Source organism: Puntigrus tetrazona, chromosome 11 (genome assembly GCF_018831695.1).
Source record: "Puntigrus tetrazona isolate hp1 chromosome 11, ASM1883169v1, whole genome shotgun sequence".
Taxonomy (NCBI): Eukaryota; Metazoa; Chordata; class Actinopteri; order Cypriniformes; family Cyprinidae; genus Puntigrus; species Puntigrus tetrazona.
Window position 1 is genome coordinate 13,199,129 of NC_056709.1, and position 21,848 is coordinate 13,220,976.

Below are 21,848 nucleotides of genomic sequence, written 5' to 3' on the forward strand. Positions count from 1 at the left end.
ACCTGAACAATACCCGCCCCTCTCTCGAACACACCCACTCCCGTCGGGAGCCTGGTGAAGGGCGCGCGAATAAAGGACGGGGTGATGGTGACAATAAAGAGGAGGGGCAGCCGACTCGTCACAATATATATATATATATATGTATGTACTGTGTGTGTATATATATGTATGTACTGTGTGTGTGTGTATATATATATATATATATATATATATATATATATATATATATATATATATACTGATAATGAACAATACTTCTACAGCATTTATTAATCTTACTTATTATTATGAGAACTTATTATTATGGTATTATGAGAACCACAAGCTGTGTTTGTTAACATTAGCTAATGCTGTATTTGTCTGTCTGTGTGTTTCACCTGCAGCTCTATGAACTAGACAGCGACCCGAAGAGGAAGGAGTTCCTGGACGATCTGTTCAGCTTTATGCAGAAGAGAGGTATTTATAAAGACATCGCTTTTTTTACGGATCAGGACATGTCCGTATGTCATCTTAAAGAGACCTTTCTGACCCTGACCTTTCCCGACTCGGCCCCTAACTCGCTCGCATCAACACCAAGCTCGTCTTTCACGTCTCCACAGTGATGTTGATGTGTATTTATATCAGAGCGCTGCAGATTTCTCTCTTCATATCATGCTGAAGCAGGTCACATGTGTGTTTATAAACGTGGGAGTGTGAACACATGTCCATGTCATGATCCGGCCTTGAGACCGAAGCATGTGTTCCTGTTAAACCTGCTGTGCTGACTGTGGAAAATGTCCTCCGACACCTGTTAAACCTTCTCCTGATGAATAAATTAATGACCTGGGAGAGAAATTTTATTAGCTACATTTATTTATAGCACAAATGCATGTGTACAACAATATACTGCCTAGAGAAAAGCAACTAAAAAAAACTAGTGCGGTGTACCCTTATAATATATAAAAGTTGGGTGTTTATATATATATATATATATATATATATATATATATATATATATATATATATATATATATATATATATATATATATATATATATATATATATATATATATATATATATATATATATATATATATATATATATATATATATATATATATATATATATATATATATATATATGTATATATATATATATATATATATATATATATTTATTTGTATATATGTATATATATATATATATATATATATGTATATATATTTATATGTATATATGTATATATTTATTTGTATATATGTATATATTTATATATATATATGTATATATATATATATATATATATATATATATATATATATATGTATATATTTATATGTATATGTATATTTATATTTATATATATTTATATGTATATATATATATATATATATATATATATATATATATATATATATTATATATTATTTATTTATATATATATTTTCTATATATATATTATTTATATATATATATATATATATATATATATATATATATATATATATATATATATATATATATATATATATATATATATATATATATATATATATATATATACAGACACACACACACACACATATATAAAATAAATAAGAGTTAACTTTTTTTAACTTTTTGTTCATCAGACTCCTAAAAAAAATATATATTACAGGTCCCAAAAAATATTAAGCAGCATATTTTGGTTTCCAACGCCGATTATAAATCAGCATATTAGAAGGATTTCTGAAGGATCGGAAAATCACTCTAAATCATTTTAATTTGCAATAATATTTCACAGAATTATTTTTAGTATTTTTGATCTAATAAACGCTGCCTTGATGAGCAGAAGATACTTAAAAAAATAAATAAAAAAGCTTTAAAAATCATACTTTTGATCAGCACTGGATATATGTATTCATGTTCGTAAAAATAAATATTAGGTATAATTAAAAAGATGCATTATTACTAGTGCTGTCAAACGATTAATAAAAGTTTGCATTTGCCTAATATGCGTTTGTGCGTTTTCCCAAGTAAAGAGTAAAACGGCAGCGTGCCTGATTAGTAGCGGATACGTTCGCTCTGCTAAGACGCAGCTGTTTGTTTTTGCGCAGGGACGCCAGTGAACAGGATTCCCATCATGGCCAAGCAGGTGCTGGACCTCTACATGCTGTACCAGCTGGTGACAGAGAAGGGGGGGCTGGTGGAGGTCATAAATAAAAAGTTGTGGAGGGAGATCACGAAGGGCCTGAACTTGCCGACCTCCATCACCAGCGCTGCCTTCACTCTCAGAACACAGTACGTCCAAAAATACTGGAGTTCACTTTACCGTCCCGTCACTCATGTGCACACCATGTACTTGTTCTAGTAATTACAATAACTATGTAATAACTACAGTAGGAGCTGACCCTGAACCCAACCCTACACCGTGTATTTACCTTGCATTACCAGAACTTTCTCGGGTGCTTTCTCAGGACGTGTAAATACGCTTACTGTAAAACAGAAGGTGCAAGCAGAGAAAAGGTCTTTTCTGTATTCTAGAGGATTCTGAGGGATTGAAAGTTTAATTTTGAACTGATTTCGTAATGTTTCCTGAAGTGCGTGATTTTTCGTCAGACTTTTTAGCATCATTTAAATAACCGTTTTATGGATTTCCTGGAGCATCATAAGTTGTGTTACTTTTGTGATGCACATTTTTAATTCATAGTGATTTGCATAAAAGGCTCGGTTCATATGAAGGGCACTCTATTTTTGATACAGTACATATGAAGTGGATCAAAAAAGTGCATCAAAGTTGTCCTAAGACAAGAATGCATTTTGGTTTTGATCAACTTCAAATGTCTTAAAAGGTTTTATTATCAAATATTATTTGATTTATAGGAATGGGTTGTCTGCATGTTAACAAGAGAAAAAAAAAAAAAAAAAAATATATATATATATATATATATATATATATATATATATATATATATATATATATAATTTTGTATGTGTGTGTATTCATTCAAGTACTGAATAAATGTAAATATATAATAATATTCTTTATATATATATATATATATATATATATATATATATATATATATATATATATATATATATAAATATTTTTAACATATTTATTTATTTATTTATTTATTGAGAGGGTTTTTTTAGCAATAATAATAATATTCTTAATACTTAATACTTAAGTCATAATAATATGCAAGCACAACATTTTTCAGCCCAGCAAACAAACTTTACAATTTGGCCCCCCCATTTTTTTAATATTGCAAATCACTACTTTACCCAGAAAAACCTATTTTTCCCAAAATCATGCAGTCCTATATACTCCAATAATAATTAATAGAGTTAAAACATGAGGTTCATGAGAGACATGTTGAGCGATGTTGCTTGACAAATACGATGGGAGTTTTGCCGGAAATGAATAGACTGCTCCGTTGATTTGATTGCTTTTTTTTTTGTATATAAAATAATCAAAATGTAAATAACCAGAGGTCATCACACAACTAACGGTTCATGGGTTAGTCACCGGCATAAACATCAGCGTTCATAGGTCAGTTAAAAATGTTTACCCGAAGCGGTGCGGCTCACGTTTGTTTAATCTGGCACCCCCCTGCAGGTATATGAAGTATCTGTATCCTTACGAATGTGACAAGAGGGGTCTCAGCAACCCCAACGAGCTGCAGGCGGCCATCGACAGTAACCGGAGAGAGGGACGCAGGCAGAGCTTCGGCAGCTCGCTCTTCACCTACTCGCCCAACGGGACGCCCACCATGCTCTCCTCTCCCAAACTGTCCATGCCACCCATGGGCATCGCCCTGCCCAGCAACGGAGCCTCCATCTCATCCTTACAGAAAATCAAGAAAGGTAAAACCTTAATGCAGCGGGTCACGGTTAGGTAGTGATGGCTAGGAACTGATCACCTGATTATATAATCATATTCAAGAAATAATTGCATCATATTACATTTTAAATGCTAGTAATCAGTTACTTTTTTTAGTGGATTGGGCTACATGGTTGTTCAAATAATAGCTTAATAGCGCTATTTTTGTGATTTGTGTCATATGATTTAGTTCTATTGAATTATATTTTAATTTGTGAATCATTCTTGTGAACTTGGGTACAAAAGCACCAATGAGACAAATAATTACGCGAGTTATTAAACGCTAGCCTGCTCACATTTCAATAATTTAACAGCTTTTGTTTATCACATTAAAATTAAAAACAAGTAAAATAAAATATCAGGGGGGTTTTGGGTTTAGTTTATTTCCCAAAAAAATATTTGTTTTCATTTTGTATTCCTATTATTCAATTCATCATGAGACTCGTGAACCCTAGTTTTTTTGTGCAATGCATCTCTTGTTGTTGATAACAAAGAATGCAATGCATTTTCTTTTTTTATTATCACACATTAATCGCATTCGTTTAAAATTTGATGCAAAAATAGTCTGTAAGTTTATTTAACAACATTAGTAAACATGAACTAAGAATGAACGATACTTACTCTTAATATTACTAATGCACTATTAAAATCTCGTTAATTTTTGCAATGTGAACTAACATGAACAAACAATGCATTTATTACTAATCTTTGTTCATGTCAGTTAAAGGAATAGTTCATCCAAAAATTAACATTTTGTCATGATTTACTCACCTTGTAAGATATTTTGAAGAAGGATTGTAACCAGGCTGTTTTGGTCAACGTTGACTTGGTATTTTTTTTCCTACTATGGAAGATAGTAACATCTCCCTTAGTGTTCGCCAGAACAAAAATTTCCGTTTTTTGGGGCGAACTATTTCTTGACCGCATTAACGTTACCTTTATCTTATTGTAAAGTGTTGCCAAGTAATCTAAAAGTAATCGGTACCAGATTGCAAATAGCAAGTCCGCCCCAGCATCTCCGTAAAGACTTACGGGTTGCTTAATGTTTTGTCGTTCTCTGCTGTAGAGGACGACGGAGCTCAGGCCCGTCTGCCCGTGTCTCTGGCCAGTCACTCGGTGGCTGCGGCCCAGGCTGCGGCTGCGCAGGCGGCCACCATCGCACAAGTGGCTGCGCTGGAGCAGCTGCGGGACAAGCTGGAGTCCGGCGAGCCTCCGGAGAAGAAGATGGCACTACCGCTGGAGGACCACCAGCGGCTCCTGCAGAGAGCCCTTCAGCACAACCTGCTGGCCATGACGGCGCAGATCCCCATGAACATCCGCATCAACAACCAAGGTAAGATGTGGACGGATGTGGAAATAGACTAGAATGGCATCTCGAAGTATTGCCTCTCCAAAGACACAGTCGAATGTGAATGATAAGGCGCGTCGCTCCATATAAACGCCCAAACCGAATTAAAATTGTAAACTCTCTGAGAGGGAAGGGTTCGACCTTTCTACAAACCGTTAAACCGATTACGTTGCATCTACGTCAAGATCTCGGGTCGTCGTTCATTTGCGTTTTTGGTAATAGAGGAGATGTAAAGTTTCACATTTCAATTATACAGTAAAAAAAAAACTGTGGAAACGGATCTCTTTCAGCTTAGGTGATTAATGACGAATGTATAGCTCCGTGAAAAAAAATACATCTGCATAATTGCTGACGCCATGAATATTGCACAAAGAATGTTAAGTGCTCTGTGTTCATAAAGCGACGCTGCTTTAATTCGTTTTTCGGCAACTTATGAAAAGCAATTGTCCATTCTTTCCATTTATGCACGGTTCAGAAGGTCGTACTGTTATTTTACCCTTTAACGCTAAATGCTAATAAAGAGATATTAAAAATATTGCAGTCGCAGTTAACTGTTAAACGAAACAGGTTATTTTCTTTTTGACCTTGCACGCATATCAACCTGTTTGGGACTCTCTGAACCAAAATATGAACCTTTCGTTACCCATAATAAGGGCGCTTTGAAGCAAGTTCGTGGCCAAGATGAACCATGAAACTGCATACAAACACATTGCTTTGGTTATGCTAATTATCGCAGTGTCATTTCCGGTAACGGGTGTTCGATAAATGCTCCATGCGACGTTTATGGACCAGAAGCGAAGCGAAACAAATCGCATCCGCTCTGCTCAAATAATCAAAAATGTGATATAACGGTTGCATTGAAAATACACCTGTTTCGAAACGATAGCACTCATTAGAACACGCAGAAACTAAGAAAATGCATTTTTTTCTGTTAAGACATCCGTGACGTTCATCATGCACTGGCCATGAAGGGCGCTTTAAAACCACAGCTTTCACTCAGGAGCAAAAATCTGCTTTAAACCGATTTTTTTTGTTCTTTTTGAGCTATAAAGTGACTTTCTGGCTATATCACCCAGCCCTATCCCTTTCTCAGATGAAGGCGCTAAAGGACCTGAGTAATGGACTACTGAAGGTGCTTTAATAAAATTTGTAAATACAATTAACATATTAAATGTTTCATTCACGTATAAACATAAAGCGCGTCAAAAATGGTCAAAGAAAGCAAAAATCCAACAAATTAAATGCGTTGGCGTTCGTCAAGCGAGTGGATTAAATCATCCGAATCAAACTGATTTATTTTTCCACGACTTTTTCGGAGCGTTAGAGTTAAGGTGGATTCGCAACAGAGGCGTATATTAAAACGCGTATTCATTTTTTGGGTCTGGCGAGTACATTCTCGAAGTTCTCTTTAAGACGCCTCGAAACCTCATCGCTTAGCCTGCATAGAATCGCCCCGGTTTACATTTTCGCTTTTATCCTTTCCCATAAACACCAAAAAAACACCTTTTTGTAAAAAAAAATATGTTTAAGGGAAACCTGCGTGTGGAATATCCGACCTTTGGTTCCTGAGGTCATGAAATGAACCCGGCGTGTTTTCTAGTGCGGCGCTGCAAAGCCCCTCTTGCATCATCTTTCGCTTGTACCAGCTATTTTGTAGGAAACGGCGTGAAAATACTACCACAGCCAGACCAAATTACTGGCATGCGGTAAGCGTGCTTTTACACATCAGGAGATGTCCGCAGCCTCCTCAGACGTGAGTCACTGCGTCTCTCTCTATCCCGCGGTAGTACTCTAGTAACGTTCTTACTAAAAGCTGTTCTCATGAATGAGGAAACCGTGCGCGTTTAGAAGTGCTCTGATTAGATCTTATCAGAGCGGTGTAGTTGCGAGTTATTAACTTTAAAGAACGCCGGTACGAGGGATCTGACTCATTAGGAGACTGGAGGTGTTGACCGCAGTGACAGAAAGCCAAGATGAATAGTTTTGCTGGGTGGGAAACCCCAGCCTGACTTCCTTTTCTTGGTCAGAGGTGTTAAATACTTGAGGTTTCGCCTTTGTGTATTTTATCGGAAGATGAATAAATTCCCCCCCTGCCGTAGCACGTGAACTCTTTTCATTGTTTTAAACTATTGAAAGGGCTAAGGCGGCGCCCCCTGCTGGAAGGATTCTGTCTGATTCCGTTCTAATATTCTATTCTATTCTATTCTATTATTAATGATTCTCACACTTTGGGTTAGTGATTCGTTTGAACCCCTATACTATGTGTTTGTTGTTGGGATAGCTTAGCCAAACGGCGAAGATTCATTATGTTTACTAGTCATTATTTACTCCATTGGGTCCAAATCCAAATATTAGCCCCACAAACTACAGTATAACTTACAAGCAAACCGCTTTTCTTCAAAGGTGATGCTGCAGAGATGTGTGCAATTTTTTTTTGTTTCTTTAAATAATGATAATTAGACCATATTTTGCCATGTGCGTTTTTGAGCACCTCGGTTTATGCTTTTAGTGGATAAATAAATGCGAAACAAAAGCCGTTGTTCGATTCGTTTACTCACTCATTCAAAGAAACGACTGATTCATTTAGAAACAAACCTAGTGACTGACTTTGTGAATGGTTCACTAACTTGTGATTTTGTTCAAAAAGATTCAAAATGCAACGTGTTGATTTAAAGACGCACAAATGTTAAAAACGGCTAAAACTCACCTAATACTAACATTTGTTAGGCATGGCATCAATGCAAATAAATGAGCGATTTGTTCCGTTTTAAATATAAAAAAAATGCACATACATTCTATTAAAATGTCAAAATATTGTTTATTATTTTAGACTTTTCTTTAAATCAATTGCATTGGTCGGATTGGACACTTTTGGGGGCCATATGTTCGTATTGGTGACAAGCTTTCATGTCTGCGGTTGCCAGATTTAAGTTTAAATCCCCCAATCAAAGTTACAGTACATTTTATGGTCTGAGTTTTCACAAATTCACATTTGTATAGTTTTTCCTAAACGGAGAAGGCGGTATAATTTTCTAAATGTTTTCAAAAGTTAGCACGCTCGGGCATTTTTCAGCTGTTGACATTTAAATAAATGCCCAAATGCATAAAAGCTTTCTGTTTTTAGTAAATATAAACTATGTTGTGTAAACAACTCCTTAATCTCCCAACCTGGCAACCCTGAGTACGTGCTCTCTCTGCCTTATAAACACGGACATACATGCAAAGTGGAGTTTAGTGATCTCTATTAAAATAAAAGCGTAATACTGCCGTACCATTTTCCTAACAGACATACAATTGATTTGTGCTTATGTGAAATGCAGAAATTCTGATAAAATGTTAAATAAAACGTCCCTCACATAGCTCCGGGGGGTGAATAAAGTCCTCCTGTAGCGAACCAATGCGTTTTGTACGATAAGTATCAATATTTGAAACGTTTCTTTCACTTCCGCTGACTGGAAACTGGAAGCAGTCCTACGCTTTCATCAGAAATGCATCATTTTGTACAAAAAAAAAGAGAGAATATGTTTTTTTGTTTTTTTTTTATCAAAATACTGTATTTTCAAGCAAAACACATTCAGATATAATTTTCCTTTACCTGTAAATAATTATTAATAATTTAAATTACATTCAACAAATAAATATGTAATATAACAAATGTGTATATATATATATATATATATATATATATATATATGTATATATGTGTATATATATATATATATATATATATATATATATATATATATATATATATATATATGTATATATATATGTGTATGTGTATGTGTATGTTGTATATATATATATATATATATATGTGTATCACATATATATATATATATGTATATGTGTGTGTGTGTATATATAGATATTCATATGCATATTGACGGGTTATCAATCTATACACTACATAAATAGAGATGTTTCTGTGTCTCTAAAGGCATCTCCATCACTGACTAGCCTGCTTAGTCCTGATCAGATTCAAAATGGTCAAAACATATATACATACATACATACACACACACACACACACACACACACACTGTGTGATCTAGATTGTCTCTGATACTTCCGTTTATGGTGATCATCTTTCTTTGGAGCCCAGTAGTATCTCATTCAGGACATTCACTAGGGATTTCTCATCCGTAATGCACCTAGAACAGGATCGACATAAAAACTCGTCTTTGGCAGGGAAGCGTTGTGTCTTAATGGAGGGGAAAGAGTTAAGCAGGTGGCGACGTGAATAACACCTCATGCTGTTTTCTAAGTAAAAGAAAGAAGACTTGAACTCTTTATTTCCCCCCCTGTCTATCAGAAAGCAGGCAGGACTCGGCCATGAACCTGACCACCAACGGCCTGAACAGCATCAGCATGTCGTTGGAGCTCAATGGCGTCGTCTACACCGGTGAGGAACGGTCAGACCCCTTCTTCTCGAGCTCTCCGCGTTTCCACCGCGACTAATCTTCCTGTTTTTCTCACAATAGGCGTTCTCTTCGCCCAGGCCGCGGCGCAGACCTCATCTAACAGATCTTCTGCAGGCAACAGCGGGCCTCAATCGGTTCACCACACACCTACCTCATCCTCCTCCAACAACCAATCGCCTTAGCACCTCAGACTCTTCCTCAGTGCAAAACCAAAGCCAAAAAACCTCAGTTACTACAGAAGATATGCCAAAACAAAAAAAAAAAAAAAAAGTGCAGGAATAACTGAAACGTTCTCAACTTGAAGTACACTAGCTCAGGTCTTTTATTTACACTCTCCTTTGCTCAGGAGTCAAAGAAAATCTAAAATAACAACAGAGTTTATTATAAAGATAATGAAATAATGTATATGCAAAACCTGTGAATAATTTATTTCTCTTTCTGTGAGCACACTGTCTGGCGTTAAACGAGGCAGTAGGATTCTGCTTTTTAGGGTTTTATAGTCTTGACTGACAAAAGCTTTTTCGTCTATAGGCAAAACCATAACAATAGTATTATTGTTATAACGTGTGATGCAAACAGCTTAAGGGTCTGAACTAATAATATATTGTAGATTTTATTTTCTCTGTGTATGTATCTGCAGTGCCTTGTGAAGGTTTCTCCTTAGCACAGTTTCAAAGCGCTGTTGACGGGCCAAAGTCTTCAGCGGGAACTCCATACAAAGTGCGTTATTGTCTGAAGTTTTGCTGTTTCTTTAAAAAAATCAGTCGTTTCGTTTCCTGACTCGGAGCCTAATATCAGTCAGTGAAGATTCAAGGTAGTTCGGCCAAAAATAAAAGCACCCTCAAGCTGCTGAACAGAAGAACAGATTAAGATATTAACGCAGGCGAGTAAAGGACAGAATGTCGGTTTTTCGGGTGAGCCGTCTCTTTAAGAAGCGTTTGCGTCTTAGCAACTGCTTCACAACATTGGCGCAAACTTATTCAGGCCGACGGTTGCTCTAAAGTGCAAGTGGAACGAGTTCAGCAGCATCGTTTTTGGGCTGAAGAATAATTACAGTTCGACTCCCAAGTGTGATGGGTTCATTTTAAGATCCCAACAATGAAATAATTCGTTCGGATGCTACACGAACCGGAGATAGTTTGCCGTTTTAGCTTAATCGAACGCGGTTTTGAGGGGTCCAGCGACGCAGACGTTTCTGGAAATTCTTATCGCCATGGCATGATCTGAAAGTGAAATATTTCCTGAAGGGAATTGAAGGATGTGGCTTCCCGTGTTTAGCAGATTTCTTTTTTTAATATCATCTCGTCAGCTTCATCTGCTCAGTCTTTTATCGACATGTAGCTGCAGTTTATGAGTTATGTCAAGCTGCATGCGAGGGGAAATACGCACTCGTTGGGCATCGAGGGGGGTGAAACGTTCAACTACTGCCTTCGCTCATAATAAGTTAAACGTTGTGTGAGTCTGAGATGCTCCAGGCTTTATGGAAACGGGCCTTATTTTGATCTTGCAGGTACAACTTGAGCAACCTAAATGCCTCGATCCCTCGTTTAGGATCAAGCTTGCGGTCTTTGCTTTCGCAGCCGAGATCCTTAACTGTCAAACTGTTAATGCTCACCCAATGCATAGAACTCTTTATTATTCACAAAGACCACAGTTGCTATACAGAAAACAGTGCAGAAAATGTTACCGTTTCTGTCTGTATTATAAAGATAATGAAATTTCCCGTTTATAAAAGTGCCTCATTTTAAACCTGTGAATAATTTATTTCTCAAAAACTCATTTGTGAGTTTTGCTAGTTCATCACTTTTTCACATGGATCTACTGGCTGTAGGCAGTAGGATTCTGCTTTTTAGGTTTTATAGTCTTGACTGACAAAAGCTTTTTCGTCTATAGGCAAAACCATAACAATAGTATTATTGTTATAACGTGTGATACAAACAGCTTAAGGGTCTGAACTAATAATTATTGTAGATTTTATTTTCTCTGTGTATGTATCTGCAGTGCCTTGTGAAGGTTTCTCCTTAGCACAGTTTCAAAGCGCTGTTGACGGGCCAAAGTCTTCAGCGGGAACTCCATACAAAGTGCGTTATTGTCTGAAGTTTTGCTGTTTCTTTAAAAATGTGTGTCGTTTCGTTTCCTGACTCGGAGCCTAATATCAGTCAGTGAAGATTCAAGGTAGTTCGGCCAAAAATAAAAGCACCCTCAAGCTGCTGAACAGAAGAACAGATTAAGATATTAACGCAGGCGAGTAAAGGACAGAATGTCGGTTTTTCGGGTGAGCCGTCTCTTTAAGAAGCGTTTGCGTCTTCGCAACTGCTTCACAACATTGGCGCAAACTTATTCAGGCCGACGGTTGCTCTAAAGTGCAAGTGGAACGAGTTCAGCAGCATCGTTTTTGGGCTGAAGAATAATTACAGTTCGACTCCCAAGTGTGATGGGTTCATTTTAAGATCCCAACAATGAAATAATTCGTTCGGATGCTACACGAACCGGAGATAGTTTGCCGTTTTAGCTTAATCGAACGCGGTTTTGAGGGGTCCAGCGACGCAGACGTTTCTGGAAATTCTTATCGCCATGGCATGATCTGAAAGTGAAATATTTCCTGAAGGGAATTGAAGGATGTGGCTTCCCGTGTTTAGCAGATTTCTTTTTTTAATATCATCTCGTCAGCTTCATCTGCTCAGTCTTTTATCGACATGTAGCTGCAGTTTATGAGTTATGTCAAGCTGCATGCGAGGGGAAATACGCACTCGTTGGGCATCGAGGGGGGTGAAACGTTCAACTACTGCCTTCGCTCATAATAAGTTAAATCGTTGTGTGGAGTCTGAGATGCTCCAGGCTTTATGGAAACGGGCCTTATTTTGATCTTGCAGGTACAACTTGAGCAACCTAAATGCCTCCTCGAGTTATATCCTCGCGTTGTTTAGGGATCAAGCTTGCGGTCTTTGCTTTCGCAGCCGAGATCCTTAACTGTCAAACTGTTAATGCTCACCCAATGCATAGAACTCTTTATTATTCACAAAGACCACAGTTGCTATACAGAAAACAGTGCAGAAAATGTTACCGTTTCTGTCTGTACTGTACTATGTTATGGGTTTTTTTTCCCGTTTATAAAAGTGCACCTCATTTTAACACACTTCAAAGTCATTACTGCGAAAATCTCTACCTCAAAAACTCATTTAACAGATCTGTTTGCAAGTTTTGCTAGTTCATCACTTTTTCACATGTCATCTACTGGCTGTATGTGTAAATATGCATATACATATACATGTTATATATATATAGTATATATATATATATATATATATATATATATATATATATATATACTCTATATATGTATATATACTATATATATATATATATATATATATATATATGTATATATATATATATATATATATACATATACTCTATATATGTATATATATATACATATATATGTGTATATATATATATATATACACATGTACATATATATATATATATATATATATATATATATATATATATATATGTATATATATATATATATATATATATATATATATATATATATATATATATATATATATATATATATATATATATATATATATATATATATACACACACACATATACAGTGTATATATATATATACACATACACACTTTTATTCTGTGAATTTAACTTCTTGATGTATTAGCCGTGATATCCACTTGAAACTGTAAAAACGGCATGTTTTTCTTCAATGCACACCCGTTCCCGTTTCACCTGCCTTTTACAATCAAAAAACCCTCACCTTTTAGGTGACAGACACGTTGATGTTTAACAGTAGATCTTTATTGTAATGACCTTTCCCTAGTGTGTTTTTTTTTTTTTAGGAAACGATACTGTTACCACACAGAGTAAGACAGATACACGTAAAACCCGATTCAAGCTGTTGGTATGCAGGTTTGTTTTTACTCTGCTGTACGCCTTAACGTATGCAAATTTGAATATAGCATGCTAATGTAGTCAACTTTATTGCAAGGACAACCAAATCGCTGTACAATAAACCGCTATTATTGCAGGATGCCTTATTCTTTGATAATTCTTTCGTCTTAACATTACACTAAAAATCAAGTCATTCACTTTTCCATTTCTTAGACAGCTGTGAAGTTTAGGTTTTACGTTATAAGGCATTTATAAGGCGTCTTCTCAGGAAATACACTTCTACCTCTAGTTATACAGATTTGTTCATTTTAGTGCTGCGGTCACTGTAACATTTATTTCATTTATAATAGCAATGCGAAATGTTTCCACGTTGACTCCAGGATTATTCATTTTCTCCCTTTCTTTTTTTTTTTTTTTTTTTATCTAAATGTCCCTTTCTTTCACGAGTGCTTTTGAGTTTTGGCTTGCTTAGGTTGAATCTGAAACTGCTCCTAGGAGAGACCAGGTTTTGGTTGCGGTGCTTTGTGTATCACTGTGCGCCGATTCCACTTTTTTTAAAATGTTTGAAATTTCTTAGCGTCAGCCTCTTGATCGCTTCTATTAGGGGTGAAGGACAAAGACAATCCTAACCTATTTAATCTCTGTTTGTGTGGATAATTAACTTTATTTTGAAAATAAATATAAAGATATGTAAATGGGGGGGGTGGATGCGGGATCCAAAGAATGTCACATAAGTGCTGTTATGGCCAGATTATTATGGATTGAAAATACTCTACGATCTCTATTTTGGGAAATCATCGCACCGCAACTGTACCGCTCTCAGTGTGAATGCTGATAACCCAAATAATGACACAAAAACACCACAAAACACGTTCAAAAAAACAATGTAGTTATAGTAGATTGACTTGAATTTTTTTCTTTTTTTTAACCAAAGTTATTTGCATTTTTTATATGTTGTAATGTAAAGGTAATTCCTGAGCTCCAGTTTGGGTGTGTCTGTTTTCTGTTGCGTTCAGTACGTTATTGCTCTGTTTAAAATAAAGAGGAAAAAAAAAAAAGAAATTAAAAAAAGTCAATGTTGATGAGTTTTGTTGTTTCAGAGTTTGCTAAATGTACTCTTGACGTTTACATTTTATAATTGTCAAGCATCAGATTTTTTCAATGTTTGATTTTTCATAAATGAATATCTTCAGCTGTAAACAGACATTGAATACAATAAAGTGTAATTCTGACAATGGTAGTGCTTCTTGATTCATTTTTGTTTAAGATATTAGTAAAACCCTGTATATGTTGTTCTTTCTATAATACATAAAATGTGTTTTGTTTTTTTGGGACATTTCTCAATGCTGTCAGAAACCTAGCACTAACGCTAGTTTTACCATATTAAAAACATTTTACTGAAAATGTGAATATCACAATCAGTACAGCATTGCAGTTAATATAGAAGTTGACTGCTGCCCTAATTTTACATTTCTGCTATTAAATGATGTTACGTCCTTATTGGTGCTTTTATAACTATTTAAACAAACAAACAAAAAACTATGTAAACAATGTGACTTCCGCATCACGTTGCGCCATTATTCTTCGAAGCTCCGCCCACCGCATCGATCGCGTGTTCTGATTGGCTAACGCTCGATTGCGTTTTTTCATCAGTTTAAACTGAGGTCAGTCCGTCTGGAAACGGCGAGACGGAACTAATGGACTGAATTAATGGAGATAAACGCGACGCTTGAACATTACTCCCGAGAGTTTAAAGTCCACATCTCCGCTGAATACGCGTTTTATTCGGAGCTCCAGCAAAATGAGACTGCGCTCGAGAAATATTTTAAATGAAGTGCCGACGACGCCGTGCCGCCGCCGTCGAGCAGCACCGGAGACCCCGGGACCGCAGACACCGCCGCTCCAGACCCAGGTCAGTCTTTCCGTCTTAAACACGACATATGAAAAGCAAACAAAACGTGTGTGCTGTGTGTGTGTTTGTTTGGTATGGCTGAGCGTGTGATTCCGTATTGTGAGCGATCTCAGGCCTGGTTAGCATGATGCTAACACATTTGAAGCGTGATATCAGGCGTGCGGAATTGAACAACGTTACTATAATATTTTTGATTACAATACAACAAAAATACACAGTTAAAAGACATGTTAAGGTTCATATAACTACTATTTGTGTGCTTCTGGTGAGTGTCGCAGTGCTACTTGAGCTGTTTATGGGCGGTGCGAATGCTCACTGGGTAGCCAATAGGACTTCAGTATTTTGAATGACATGTGGGAAGTTGTATCTCGTCCAATCAGCGTCTCTGTGTATTGCCACCGAAGGAGCACATGGATCTTGCAGTTACTGTTGAAACTAAAATTTTAAGTTTATCAGCTTATCCCAAAGGCATTAAGGTGTCTTTTTTCTTCTTCATTAGATCCAATTCTGAGATTAAAACGGTTGTAGTCTCCCAGTCATATAATGGTCGCTATAGGGAACTTTCTCTATGAGAGGGAAAAAAACATGCACAGAGAAATTATACCTTGCCCCCATCTTAACGATAAATTGATGCCCTTAGACACGAAACGAGCGGTTTTGTATAAAAACGAACCTTATTTACATTTTTTTTTCTTTTGTACACCACCATGTCCAAATGATCTGAGGGCGCGCGCGCTCTGCCGTGGTCTGCGCAAGCGCCGGAAGTGATCGCTCGCGCGCATACGTCGCTCATTGTTTACACAGCACCAGAGATTGTAGGTAAAGGCGTCTAATAACATTGATAATAACTAGTGCTTATTCTGGATGTTTAAACTCGTGCTAACTCATTTGCGTTTGGTGTGGTTTGACTACGCCAAAGCGCGCGCACGTCACGCCCTCAGATCGCCTAGAGGTAAAAAAAAATAAATAAACAAAAAAACAATATAAATACTGTTAGCTTTCTCGCACAAATCGCTCGTTTTGTTTGTCAAAATCAGATCTAATAAAAAAAAAGACTGATGCACTTGGGGAAAGCAAATTGATCAATAATTTTTTAATCGCGTATTTTTCTATAAAAAAATACATGTCGTAATCATAGGTTTATTAACTGCCCGCTTTAGGATGAAGTTAAAGTTCTTCAAGACCGCTTGAATCTGGACCCTGATGATGTCCCAACAGTAGCAAAACGTCCACGAAGGAGGAGAAAAGCTTTATCAACTGTTGACAATAAAGGTACGTAACCGGATTCGACAAATGTTATTTAGGAGTCCACTAATGATGAGACTGCATTTTAAAATATCGTGCCCACCTTCGTATTTTTAGAGTCTGATTTCAAGACCCCAGTCCGTCACCTCCGGGAAAGGCATTCGTCGTTGAATCCTGCTGCTAGAAGCCTTTATTCTCCCGTGGTGCACTTTCTCACACCTCCACGAGACAGTCAGTGCTTTTAAACAATTCTGAGCTTTTCTTGTACTTCAATGGGTTAAAGTTTTGCAAACATATAATCAATTATTAGCATGGACTCCAGTGCATAACATGCACAAGAAAAAAAAGTTAAATCTTAGCCACGTTGTACTTATTTGTTCCTCGTTGCCATTTTTGTTAATTGGGACAAATGTGCATTAGCTGCGTCAGTTACATTTATAGCTGAATTTTAAACAGATAAACTTACAATTAGTCTTTAGAGTGGGTAAGACTTTTTATTGTTTGTTTGTAAACCATATTATCTGGTCTGCTCTTCCCTACAGTACAAATTGTGCATGACTTTTATGTAGTACGCTATGGTATTAAACTGAATTTGGCTTTATATAATTCCTGGATCAGAGTTTCTTTGAGGGAGTGCTAACTTTTATACACCTGTCTTATTGATATTGTGTTTTGTACCTACTTGATAGGATTTGCTAGTGATGAGTTAGCAACATTAACTGATTTCGGATTTGATTTTAACAGGAGAGCAGCCAAACACAAGTCCCATGTTCAGTCCTGAACACTGTGTGTTTGGCTACAGTGCTGCCAGCCCTCTTTCAGAGGATGAAGAGAATGAAGAAGTGTTCAGCCCGTACGTTTCTTCCGCAAAGGATTTAATTTTGTGCTCTTCGGGCTGATTGAGGAGGTTTCATTCGAAATGTTTTGTTTTTCCCGCCAGTTTTACGTTTATTAAGAACATTCCCAATCGTTCACAACAGTCCAGGCCGGTCTCAGCGGTGCGGGACATCCCACCAAAGACGAGGAGCACGCCTGCTGCTACCCTGGTGCTCGATCTGGTAAGCTGTCTTCCTAATAACCTGCTCATTCCAACAATCTGGTCCAAATGTGATTGAACTGATTGAAAAGCATGCAGTTTAGTGACTGGAAACTAATGGGGCCATGCTCTGTTCACACCAAGCAAATAATATTTATAAATGTATTTCCCTTTTCTTTTTTTTGCATTTTTACAATACAAAGACATCTGTAACATTTAATCAGATTTAGTCCTCCTTATTCAAAATAAAAAGACTTTATAAAATGATTGAGAGTAATTTTTGCTGCTGAATTATCCGCTAAATTGGTTTATAAAAGTATTTCTGTCGTATATCATGATTATTTTTTTTTTTTGTGTAGTTATCTATATTTAGACAAATAAATTCTTCATTGTTCATTGTCTTCAAAAAATATTTTAAAAAATTCAGGATCAGGTCGGTTCTGAAAAAAACGGTATCGTTGCAAAAAAATATTCTGAAAATGATTCCAACAATATAATTTCTCTGTGCCTTTTATTGTTGTTATTGTGAACGATTAGAACTTTTTAATCTTTATTGTTATCTTGCTTATTGTGCATGGTTTGAACGAGCCTTTAGAGATGCTTTAGAAGTCATGTAAATAAAGTTGACTGGTGGATCGCTGTTCTCATTGACTGGATTCAGATTTAGAGGCATCTGGTTTGTAATTCTATTTTATTTTTGTGTGATTCTAGGACGAAACCCTGGTGTTCAGTTCACTGAATGTGATTCATGATGCAGAATACACCTTCAGTACCCGCTTTCAAGATCATAAGTACAAGGTTTGTGAAACTATTAATCATCAAAATGAGCGTGCTTAAAAAAATGTGCACACCTTTAGGCCATCCGAGATCTAGATGAGTTTGTTTCTGCAGTGAATGGGTGCCGTCGGAATGAGAGTCCAAACAGCTGATAAAAACACACAGAAATGACTTGGTGCATTATTTGTGCATTGATGACGGCTAATGAGGAAGAAACGGTGCAGGGCGGCGCGGCATATATTAAGTGCATGGACAAAATGGTTCTTCGAGGCACGTAATTTGCCTCGATTTTCTTTTTTTGTTACTCAAGAAATCATTCCAGCCCTAGTTTAAAATTAAAAACATCTTTATTTTGGATTTGTTTCTTACAAACATGCAGCTTTTTCCTTTTCGAGACCATTAACTGATGGACCGGAGTGCTGTGGATTATTGTGCTGATTCATTCTGACGGCACCCATTCACTGCAGAGCGTCCGTTGCTGAGCAAGCGAATTTCTCCAAATCAGTACCTATGAAGGCAAACTCTCTTACGTCTGTCATGCAATCGTGTTGCTCTTGTGACTCATCAGACATCTTTTCACAGGTCTATGTGATTCTCAGACCATATGTCAAAGAGTTTCTGCAAGCCATGACCAAACATTTTGAGGTAAACGATGAATATTGCATTAAAACAAATATAATTTTGTTGTTGCATTTATTTGTTTTGATTTGTACGTCTGTATGCCCTCAGTGCAATCAGTAAGATCTGTGCTTTTGGTTCCATACGTAAAATGCTGTTATATAATAAACTCTGAATGGCCGTTTGAAAGATACTGTAAGTGGTTAACGTTGGTTTCTTTTTATGTTGCAGATGTTTGTCTACACGTCTGCAAAAAAGGAATATGCAGAGAAGATTGTGGATATATTGGACCCTACAAAAAAGCTCTTTAGGTGAGACGCGTGTTGAATCGTTTAGCTCAGCTAGAAAATGTATGCATGTACTCTAAACTGAAAGCCTTAGCTCTCTTCCATACAGCCAGGGTTGCCAGGTCTGTGTGACACATTTAGCCCATGCCAATTAAAAACAGGCCAAAGTAGCACAGTGACCATATCCCAAATATCAAACCTTAAAATGTAGTTTCCGTACCTAAAATGCATATTTAACATGTATGCGTAGGTAGAATGCAGAATTTTTCAATACAAACATTTCAGTAAAATGTAATTCATGCAATACTTCAAACCGTTTACAGTGTAGTGTAACTAAAATGAGGCTGTTTAAGCTCCCAGTGATATATTTTTTTGCTCTGAAAGTATGTAAATGTAATCACGTGGCTTTCTTTGCTTTAAAGGCACCGCTTGTATCAGGACGATTGTGCCTGTGTGCTCGGACACTACATTAAAGACTTGAGCGTCCTGGAGAGGGACCTGTCAAAGACGGTCATCCTGGACAACGCCCCGCACACCTTCCCATATCACGTACACTTCTCTTTACCTTTTCTGTGTACATGGGTTCATTAAACGTCAGGTGTCACCGGTGTGGCGGTGCTTATTCTTATTGGATCTGTGTTTGTTCTTTCTAGCTGATGAATATGATTCCCATAAAAAGCTGGAATGGAGCTCAAGAGGACCGTGAGCTGCAAAAGCTTGTTCCTTACATGGAGAAACTAGTGCATGCGGTGAGTGGTAGTAGTACTGGTAGTAATTAGAAATTAACTCTTTTTTTTCAATCTTTTTAGAGCACATTAGAAATTAACTCTTTTCAATCTTTTTAGAGCGAATTAGAAATTAACTCTTTTTTTTCAATCTTTTAGAAGCACATTAGAAATTAACTCTTTTCAATCTTTTTAGAGCGAATTAGAAATTAACTCTTTTTTTTTTTTTCTTTTTTTAAAATTAACTTTTTTTTTCAATCTTTTAGAGCGAATTAGAAATTAACTCTTTTTTTCAATCTTTTAGGAGCGAATTAGAAATTAACTCTTTTTCAATCTTTTTAGAGCGAATTAGAAATTAACTCTTTTTCAATCTTTTTAGAGCGAATTAGAAATTAACTCTTTTTTTCAATCTTTTTAGAGCGAATTAGAAATTAACTCTTTTCTTTTTCAATCTTTTTTTCAATCTTTTAGGAGCGAATTAGAAATTAACTCTTTTTCAATCTTTTTAGAGCGAATTAGAAATTAACTCTTTTTTTCTTTTTAGAGCAAATTAGAAATTAACTCTTTTTTTTATTCTTTTTAGAGCGAATTAGAAATTAACTCCTTTTTATTCTTTTTAGAGCGAATTAGAAATTAACTCCTTTTTTATTCTTTTTAGAGCGAATTAGAAATTAACTCTTTTTTTCAATCTTTTAGGAGCGAATTAGAAATTAACTCTTTTTAAATTCTTTTTAGAGCAAATTAGAAATTAACTCTTTTTTTATTCTTTTTAGAGCAAATTAGAAATTAACTCCTTTTTTATTCTTTTTAGAGCGAATTAGAAATTAACTCTTTAATTCTTTTTAGAGCAAATTAGAAATTAATTCTTACGTGTGTGTGTATGAAGGGGAACAGTTTTTAATTAAAACAAGTACTTTATGTGAGCATTATTAATTAGTTAATTGAAAGTAGTAGTTTTAATTAACTGTTTGTGTGTGTTTTTTAGGATGACATCAGAAGTGTTTTAAAGAAGAGAACCGATCACTTCCACAGGCTGCTTTCTGAAGACTAAGCCCTGTATTAAATGTAAAGCCGTGCTCCATGCTGCATACAAGGCCTATGTCTAGTATGGTTTTATACCCTGGCGTAGAAATAGTGCTTCAGCGACGCAGAATACTCTTCAGCTGTAATTATCCCGGTCAGCTGGTCTTCTGACCCTTCTTGATGAATAGGACTAGATTCTTACCTTTACCTTACCTAATTTATTGATAAGCCTTGAGATATTTGTACAGGTTTGTGCCGTTGGAAGAATGCTTTCACACTGTAATCTGCTCAAATTCATTTCAATACGTGTTGTACTCGGAACTCTATTTTTAAAGGATGCTTGGGCTAGTTTTCACAATAACCAATAAAGCAAGGAAAAAAATGTTTCTTATAAACGTGGTCTGTTTGTTTGACGGACGTGGATAACACGGATCACTTTTCTTTGTTTCTCACTACTTTTTTGTTTTTGCAGTTAACAAATATACAACCCTTTATAACAAAATGCATACTAGGCCAGGGGTAATAGCCTATAAAGTGCAATGCATAAAGTAAAGGCACAGGTAAAACGTCACTCTTCATAATCATTGCACTATTTAATAATCATTGCACTGCACTGTAAATGTAAATATCCATTTGTAAATCCTCGCATATATCAGCTACAGGTACACCTATATCCTGCACTTGATG

General features: G+C 36.1%; 2 protein-coding genes across 4 annotated transcripts in view; both read left to right on the top strand.

The window, feature by feature from the left end:
- The window catches only part of arid3a (AT rich interactive domain 3A (BRIGHT-like)), a 45,930-nt gene extending 34,368 nt beyond the window's left edge, over positions 1-11,562 (top strand). For 2 of the 3 annotated variants that reach the window (XM_043252484.1, XM_043252485.1), the window contains exons 4-9: positions 384-456; positions 2,078-2,261; positions 3,586-3,833; positions 4,916-5,182; positions 9,513-9,602; positions 9,682-11,303. In XM_043252484.1, coding sequence (XP_043108419.1) covers positions 384-456; positions 2,078-2,261; positions 3,586-3,833; positions 4,916-5,182; positions 9,513-9,602; positions 9,682-9,803 — 984 coding nt within the window. In that variant the 3' untranslated portion in view covers positions 9,804-11,303. Of the gene's footprint in view, positions 1-383; positions 457-2,077; positions 2,262-3,585; positions 3,834-4,915; positions 5,183-9,512; positions 9,603-9,681; positions 11,304-11,474 lie in introns of those variants that run through there. The other variant, XR_006252101.1, reaches the window with a different exon arrangement.
- A 3,617-nt stretch (positions 11,563-15,179) lies between these two features.
- On the top strand, positions 15,180-21,552 carry ctdspl3 (CTD (carboxy-terminal domain, RNA polymerase II, polypeptide A) small phosphatase like 3). Its single transcript, XM_043251278.1, has 11 exons — positions 15,180-15,450; positions 16,611-16,722; positions 16,813-16,926; positions 17,440-17,548; positions 17,636-17,753; positions 18,443-18,529; positions 19,091-19,153; positions 19,358-19,437; positions 19,836-19,962; positions 20,067-20,162; positions 21,124-21,552. Exons 1-11 carry the CDS (start codon positions 15,340-15,342, stop codon positions 21,187-21,189), a joined length of 1,083 nt encoding a protein of 360 aa, XP_043107213.1. The 5' UTR covers positions 15,180-15,339; the 3' UTR covers positions 21,190-21,552.
- Positions 21,553-21,848: the final 296 nt, after the last annotated feature.